Genomic DNA, 8,714 nt, shown 5'->3' on the forward strand with positions numbered 1-8,714 from the left:
AACCAGGTGAGGGAAGAGCTCAGGCAGCACATCTTCTACCTTTCTTTGCAGCCTCACCTGCAACATACCTTTTTAGCTAGGTGAGTAAGGGGCTTAGTTCCAGACAGATCTGTGAACCAGTTGTTTATGGCACTCTGAGAGCGTGCCGTCACCAGCCAGAAATTATCCTTCTGGTTCACCTGAGGTTTCCGTCTTCCCGTGTCAGGCAGCGTGTTGCAGCGCAGCTTCTCTGCAATAATGCTGCTAAAATTTGAACTAATCTGAAAAAGAGAAAAGGGTAAGAAGCCTCTCACAGAACTGGGTTCTGTGAGCTACACACTAACCCCTTGTCAGTCTCTGGGAGAGGCTTGGCTTTATTAATTAGTTACAAACATTTGCTATTATCCTCAAAGTCTCATCATCGTGAACTTCCAAAACCCAATCACCAAAAACAGCCAATGGCTCCCTTTGCTTCAGTCAACAAGACGACTATCTGCAGCAGGACTGAGAATACCTCAATAAGGGAACTTCTGAATTGCAGCGCTAAAATAGCCTGGCTTTAGCACTGCTGGAATGAACGCCTCTAATTCTTTGGCAGAAGAACCCAACATTTGGCATTTCCCAATGGCCTTCCATCCGAGGATATCAGTGGGAAGGTAACGCATTGTACAGGAGGCCAAACTGAGGCACAGGCATCTCATGACTCCCAGCTTCGTGTTTGCATCAACAGAGAAGTCTGTCTTCCAAACATACAACTTCTTATTCACCACAGCAATGTCCCAGCATCAAGCCAATACCGATGTTCTAACCTCCTACTTAATTTGCAGCTCATGTGAGCCAGTGACCTGTCAGGATGGGGCACCTAGGTACTAGTTATCAACAGCTGTGGATAAAGCTCTGCCACCACATCACCAACACTGTGGGTCAGGAGCTGAGCAGCCTACTCTCCCACCAAGCTTGGGAACACAGCAGCCCACCACCACAAAGGAGGATAGACACTCCTAGAGCTTAGCCTTGGGAAAGTGATAGGCCAGATCATCACAAGAGTGTAAACCTGTCCTCCCTAGAACTCCTATCCCAAAGACCCTGGCTGTGGGCCAGGATCTAGAACCACCACACTAATCATCACCCAGTCTGGGTGAAGAAATCATTAAGAACAAGGCCTACCCCTGGGAACCCTAGGAAGAGGGACTTGATGCAGTGGGGCTTGGCCCCCAAAGCCCTGCGGAGATCTCACCTTAGCTGGATTAAAGTTGACATTTTTGGCAGTACCATGTTCATCTCCAGAGACTGCTGGCTGATTATTGAAACCCTGCTTCACATTTAAAGCAGTGAGCTCATCCTGTGCAAGAGAAGGAGTAAGGGAATGCTGCATGGCAGTGCATCTGTACACAAGCCATGCAGCTGCCCCAGTAGCCCAGCCTGGAGACACGGGATTAGATAGTGAGAGAAAGGAGGTTATCCTCCCCTACTGGTCCCTGCCACAGCCCTCTCTGAGGGAGGGCAACTTCCCAGCCTCATCCGCTGATCTCCACAGGGACAGGATCCCCTCAGCAATGGGGCTCATCCCAACACCTTCCTGGGGGCAGAACCTCTCAGCGACAGGGCTCATCCCCCACACCTCCTGGGGACAGAACTGCTCAGAGACAGGGCCCATCCCAGCACACCCCCTGGGGCAGGACCCCTCAGCGACGGGGCCCATCCCCCCACACCACACTCCTGGGGCAGGACCCCTCAGCGACGGGGCCCATCCCCCCACACCCACAGGACCCCTCAGCGGCGGGGCCCACCCCCCCACAGGGAAAGGACCCCTCAGAGACAGGGCCCATCCCCACACACAACCCACAGGGACAGGACCCCTCAGCAACAGGGCCCATCCCCCCACACCCCGCAGGGACAGGGCCCCTCAGCGACAGGGCCCATCCCCCCACACCCCACAGGGACAGGACCCCTCAGCGACAGGGCCCATCCCCACACCCAGCTGGGACAGGACCCCTCAGCGACAGGGCCCATCCCCACACCCAGCTGGGACAGGACCCCTCAGCGACAGGGTCCATCCCCCCACACCCCGCAGGGACAGGGCCCCTCAGCGACAGGGCCCATCCCCCCACACCCCGCAGGGACAGGGCCCCTCAGCGACAGGACCCACCCCCCCACACCCCGCAGGGACAGGACCCCTCAGCGACAGGGCCCATCCCCCCACACCCCCGGGACAGGGCCCCTCAGCGACAGCGCCCATCCCCACACACCCCGCAGGGACAGGACCCCTCAGCGACAGGGCCCATCCCCACACCCAGCTGGGACAGGACCCCTCAGCGACAGGGCCCATCCCCACACACAACCCACAGGGAAAGGACCCCTCAGATACAGGGCCTACCCCCCCCCCCACATCCCACAGGGACAGGACCCCTCAGTGACGAGGCCCATCCCCCCACACCTCACAGGGACAGGGCCCCTCAAGGACAGGGCCTATCCCCCCACACCCCACAGGGCCCATCCCCCCACACCTCATAGGGACAGGACCCCTCAGCGACAGGGCCCATCCCCCCACACCCCGCAGGGACAGGGCCCCTCAGCGACAGGGCCCATCCCCCCACACCCCGCAGGGACAGGGCCCATCCCCACACACCCCCGGGATAGGACCCCTCAGCGACAGGGCCCATCCCCCACACACCCCACAGGGCCCATCCCCCAACACCCCCGGGACAGGGCCCCTCAGCGACAGGGCCCATCCCCACACCCAGCAGGGACAGGACCCCTCAGCGACAGGGCCCATCCCCCCACACTCCTCAGGGACAGGACCCCTCAGTGACAGGGCCCATCCCCCCACACCCCGCAGGGACAGGGCCCCTCAGCGACAGGGCTCATCCCCCCACACCCCCGGGACAGGGCCCCTCAGCGACAGGGCCCATCCCCACACACCCCCGGGACAGGACCCCTCAGCGACAGGGCCCATCCCCCACACACCCCACAGGGCCCATCCCCCCACACCCCCGGGACAGGGCCCCTCAGCGACAGGGCCCATCCCCACACCCAGCAGGAACAGGACCCCTCAGCGACAGGGCCCATCCCCCCACACCCCCGGGACAGGGCCCCTCAGCGACAGGGCCCATCCCCACACACCCCCGGGACAGGACCCCTCAGCGACAGGGCCCATCCCCCCACACCCCGCAGGGACAGGACCCCTCAGCGACAGGGCCCATCCCCACACACCCCCGGGACAGGGCCCCTCAGCGACAGGGCCCATCCCCCCACACCCCACAGGGACAGGGCCCCTCAGCGACAGGGCCCATCCCCACACACCCCCGGGACAGGGCCCCTCAGCGACAGGGCCCATCCCCCCACACCCCACAGGGACAGGACCCCTCAGCGACAGGGCCCATCCCCCCACACCCCACAGGGACAGGGCCCCTCAGCGACAGGGCCCATCCCCACACCCCCCCGGGACAGGGCCCCTCAGCGACAGGGCCCATCCCCACACACCCCGCAGGGACAGGACCCCTCAGTGACAGGGCCCATCCCCCCACACCCCACAGGGACAGGGTCCCTCAGCGACAGGGCCCATCCCCCCACAGCCCCGGGACAGGGCCCCTCAGCGACAGGGCCCATCCCCCCACACCCCCGGGACAAGGCCCCTCAGCGACAGGGCCCATCCCCACACACCTCGCAGGGACAGGACCCCTCAGCGACAGGGCCCATCCCCACACACCCCGCAGGGACAGGACCCCTCAGCGACAGGGCCCATCCCCCCACACCCCACAGGGACAGGGTCCCTCAGCGACAGGGCCCATCCCCCCACACCCCACAGGGACAGGGCCCCTCAGCGACAGGGCCCATCCCCCCAAACCCCCGGGACAGGACCCCTCAGCGACAGGGCCCATCCCCCCACACTCCGCAGGGACAGGGCCCCTCAGCGACAGGGCCCATCCCCCCACAGCCCCGGGACAGGGCCCCTCAGCGACAGGGCCCATCCCCCCACAGCCCCGGGACAGGGCCCCTCAGCGACAGGGCCCATCCCCACACACCTCGCAGGGACAGGACCCCTCAGCGACAGGGCCCATCCCCACACACCTCGCAGGGACAGGACCCCTCAGCGACAGGGCCCATCCCCCCACACCCCGCAGGGACAGGGTCCCTCAGCGACAGGGCCCATCCCCCCACACCCGACAGGGACAGGGCCCCTCAGCGACAGGGCCCATCCCCACACCCCGCAGGGACAGGGTCCCTCAGTGACAGGGCCCATCCCCCCACACCTCGCAGGGACAGGACCCCTCAGCGACAGGGCCCATCCCCCCACACCCCGCAGGGACAGGACCCCTCAGCGACAGGGCCCATCCCCATACCCCCGCAGGGACAGGACCCCTCAGCGACAGGGCCCATCCCCACACACCCCACAGGGACAGGGCCCCTCAGCGACAGGGCCCATCCCCACACACCCCCGGGACAGGGCCCCTCAGCGACAGGGCCCATCCCCCCACACCCCCGGGACAGGACCCCTCAGCGACAGGGCCCATCCCCACACACCCCACAGGGACAGGGCCCCTCAGCGACAGGGCCCATCCCCACACACCCCACAGGGACAGGGCCCCTCAGCGACAGGGCCCATCCCCACACACCCCACAGGGACAGGACCCCTCAGCGACAGGGCCCATCCCCACACACCCCACAGGGACAGGGCCCCTCAGCGACAGGGCCCATCCCCCCACACCCCCGGGACAAGGCCCCTCAGCGACAGGGCCCATCCCCCCACACCCCCGGGACAAGGCCCCTCAGCGACAGGGCCCATCCCCACACACCCCACAGGGACAGGGCCCCTCAGCGACAGGGCCCATCCCCCCACACCCCCGGGACAGGACCCCTCAGCGACAGGGCCCATCCCCCCACACCCCCGGGACAGGGCCCCTCAGCGACAGGGCCCATCCCCCCACACCCCCGGGACAGGGCCCCTCAGCGACAGGGCCCATCCCCCCACACCCCCGGGACAGGACCCCTCAGCGACAGGGCCCATCCCCCCACACCCCCGGGACAGGGCCCCTCAGCGACAGGGCCCATCCCCCCACACCCCGCAGGGACAGGGTCCCTCAGCGACAGGGCCCATCCCCCCACAGCCGACAGGGACAGGGCCCCTCAGCGACAGGGCCCATCCCCACACACCCCGCTGGGACAGGACCCCTCAGCGACAGGGCCCATCCCCACACACCCCGCAGGGACAGGACCCCTCAGCGACAGGGCCCATCCCCCCACACCCCGCAGGGACAGGGCCCCTCAGCGACAGGGCCCATCCCCCCACACCCCGCAGGGACAGGACCCCTCAGCGACAGGGCCCATCCCCCCACACCCCGCAGGGACAGGACCCCTCAGCGACAGGGCCCATCCCCCCACACCCCGCAGGGACAGGACCCCTCAGCGACAGGGCCCATCCCCCCACACCTCGCAGGGACAGGACCCCTCAGCGACAGGGCCCATCCCCCCACACCCCGCAGGGACAGGACCCCTCAGTGACAGGGCCCATCCCCCCACACCCTGCAGGGACAGGGCCCCTCAGCGACAGGGCCCATCCCCACACACCCCGCAGGGACAGGGCCCCTCAGCGACAGGGCCCATCCCCCCACACCCCACAGGGACAGGGCCCCTCAGCGACAGGGCCCATCCCCCCACACCCCACAGGGACAGGGCCCCTCAGCGACAGGGCCCATCCCCACAGCCCACAGGGACAGGACCCCTCAGCGACAGGGTCCATCCCCACACCCAGCTGGGACAGGACCCCTCAGCGACAGGGCCCATCCCCACACCCAGCTGGGACAGGACCCCTCAGCGACAGGGCCCATCCCCACACACCCCTCAGGGACAGGGCCCCTCAGCGACAGGGCCCATCCCCCCACACCCGACAGGGACAGGGCCCCTCAGCGACAGGGCCCATCCCCCCACAGCCCCGGGACAGGGCCCCTCAGCGACAGGGCCCATCCCCCCACACCCCGCAGGGACAGGACCCCTCAGCGACAGGGCCCATCCCCACACCCCGCAGGGACAGGGCCCCTCAGCGACAGGGCCCATCCCCACACACCCTGCAGGGACAGGGTCCCTCAGCGACAGGGCCCATCCCCCCACACCCCACAGGGACAGGGCCCCTCAGCGACAGGGCCCATCCCCCCACACCCCGCAGGGACAGGACCCCTCAGCGACAGGGCCCATCCCCCCACACCCCCGGGACAGGACCCCTCAGCGACAGGGCCCATCCCCACACACCCCCGGGACAGGGCCCCTCAGCGACAGGGCCCATCCCCCCACACACCCCCGGGACAGGGCCCCTCAGCGACAGGGCCCATCCCCCACACTGTACCGCCGGGTCCCCCAGGCCCGGTCACGCCCCCGACCCAGCCTGGCTCCCTCTAGCGGGGCCCCGGCCCGCACCTCCTTCTGCTTGGGGTCCTGCGGGTAGACGTCGGGCGGCCCCAGGCGCGGCCGCTTCAGGGGCCGGTGCTCGTAGCTCAGGATCCCGAAGGCCGCCATCGCCGGGGGGGGTGGCGGGGCCGGCGAGGCTGGGGGAGAGACACGGCCGGGCCACAACAAGGAACGGCGGAACCAGCCGAGTGGGCCCGAACCAGCACCCGGCACTCACGGAAACTGCCGAGCGAGGTCGGAGCTTCCCGAGCCGGATCCCGGCACTGACGGAAACTGCCGAGCGAGGTCGGAGCTTCCCGAGCCGTCACCAGACACTCACGGAAACTGCCGAGCGAGGTCGGAGCTTCCCCAGCCGGCACCCACGGAAACTGCCGAGCGAGGTCGGAGCTTCCCGAGCCGGCTCCCGGCACTTACGCAAATGTCCGAGCGGGGCCGGAGCTTCCCGAGCCGGCACCAGACACTTACGGAAACTGCCGAGCGAGGTCGGAGCTTCCCCAGCCGGCACCCGGCACTCACAGAAACTGCCGAGAGGGTTCGGAGCTTCCCGAATCACCATCCGGCACTAACGGAAATTCCCGAGCGGAGCAGCGCTCGTTTCCTCGTGCCCGGCCCGCCCCGCCCCACGTGACCCGTCTCTCCCACCGCCCGAGCGGGCTGTTCGCAGTCTGCTCGGCGGAGCAGGGACCTGCCGGCATCTCCCCCCGGGCTTGGGGTGCCCCGCCCCGCCCCGCCCACCCAGCACCTGCTCCGCAGCTCCCATTGGCCAGGAGCCGCGGCTGGGGGCTGCGGGGCGGGAGCAGCCGCCTGGGAAGGGCCACGCGGAGCCCGCACCCAGGGCTGCCCGGGGGGGGCAATTTGCCCCGGGCTCCGCAGGGGCCCCCAGGAGAGTTTGTCGGGGCCCCTGGAGCGGGTCCTTCACTCGCTCGGGGGCCCCAGAAAACTCTTGCGGGGCCGGGCCCCGGAGCGTCTTCGCCGGCGGGGGGTCCTTCCGCTGCGGGGGGAAGGACCCGCCATCGCATCGCCGCCGAAGCGGCACCTGCCGCCGGAGTGCAGCCCGCTCTGAGGCGGTGATTCGCCGGCGGGGGGCCCCGCCGCGGGTCTTCGGGGCTCTTCAGGGCCCCCCGCCGCCGAACAGGGCCGGCTCTAGACATTTCGCCGCGCGGGGGGCGCCCTGCCGCTTGCCGGTCCCGCGGCTCCGCTGGACCTCCCGCGGGCGTGGCTGCAGATGCTCCACCGGAGCCGCGGGAGCAGCGGACCCTCCCAGCCACGCCTGCGGGAGGTCCACCAGAGCCGCCTGCCGCCGATGGCCCCAGGCCCCCGGAGTCCTCTGGGCGGCCGTGCCAGGCACCAGCCCAGCAAGCAGCAGCTTGGGGCGGCTCGTCCGGGTCTTCGGTGGTGGGTCGCTCACGCCCTCTTGCAGCGAAGGAGCAGCCGCCAAATTGCTGCGGAAGACTGGGGGCCCTGGGGTGGCCCCCTCCTGCATCCCAAACCCCTTGTGTCCGGTCCCACTCCAGAGCCTGCACCCCCAGCCAGAGCCATTGCACCCTCTCACACCCCACCCCCTGCCCCAGCCTGGTGAAAATGAGCAAAGGTGGGGGAGAGTGAGCAATGGAGGGAGAGGGATGAAGTGAGCAGGGGTGGGGCCTCAGGGAAGTGAGTGGGACAGGGGTGTTTGGTTTTCTGCAAATGGAAAGTTGGCAACCCTAGGGGCAGCCCGTGGTCCCACTCTGGGGCAGTCCATGCTCCAGCCTGTGGTCCTGTCCTGGGGCAGTCCGTGCTCCAGCCTGTGATCCCACCCTGGGGCGGTCATGTGGTCGTGCCCTGGGGCAGCCCATGCTCCAGCTCTGGGGCAGTCCATGGTCCTGTTCTGGGGCAGCCCGTGCTCCAGCTCGGGGGCAGCCCATAGTCCTATCCTGGGGCGGACTGTTGTCCTGCCCTGGGGTTGCCTGTTCTCCAGCCCGTGGTCCTGTCCTGGGGCAGCCTGTGGTCCCACCCTGGGGCAGTCCATGCTCCAGTCTGTGGTCCCACCCTGGGATGGCCCGTGCTCCAGCTCTGGGGCAGGCCCAGCCCATTGTCACAACACAACCAGGCCAGGTCGTGATGCCAGCACCCCTTGCCATGAGGTCACGCTGCTGCTGGTGCCTTTCCAGTCCGGCTGCCAGATCAGGCTCCACCTCAGCTGCCTACACTGCCCTCCGACACGAACTCCCCTGCCATAATGGGCCTGGCAAGCTCTGCATAGATAGTCTCCGCAGGCTGGGCTGCAGCTCACAGGGAGTATCCCTTGGCTGTAGAGTGAAGCACACACTGTGCCTATCCCCTGGGGCTGCCAA

The 8,714-nt window shown here is 68.0% G+C and overlaps 1 protein-coding gene across 4 annotated transcripts in view; it reads right to left on the minus strand.

Moving 5' to 3' along the window:
* The window catches only part of MED12 (mediator complex subunit 12), an 80,761-nt gene extending 74,159 nt beyond the window's left edge, over positions 1–6,602 (minus strand). For 3 of the 4 annotated variants that reach the window (XM_050964874.1, XM_050964875.1, XM_050964873.1), the window contains exons 1-3: positions 6,391–6,602; positions 1,217–1,321; positions 69–260 (exon numbers count right to left, since the gene is read on the minus strand). In XM_050964874.1, coding sequence (XP_050820831.1) covers positions 69–260; positions 1,217–1,321; positions 6,391–6,489 — 396 coding nt within the window. In that variant the 5' untranslated portion in view covers positions 6,490–6,602. The remainder of the gene's footprint in view (positions 1–68; positions 261–1,216; positions 1,322–6,390) is intronic. The other variant, XM_050964876.1, reaches the window with a different exon arrangement.
* Positions 6,603–8,714: the final 2,112 nt, after the last annotated feature.

The sequence above is a fragment of the Gopherus flavomarginatus genome, chromosome 8 (assembly GCF_025201925.1).
Source record: "Gopherus flavomarginatus isolate rGopFla2 chromosome 8, rGopFla2.mat.asm, whole genome shotgun sequence".
Taxonomy (NCBI): Eukaryota; Metazoa; Chordata; order Testudines; family Testudinidae; genus Gopherus; species Gopherus flavomarginatus.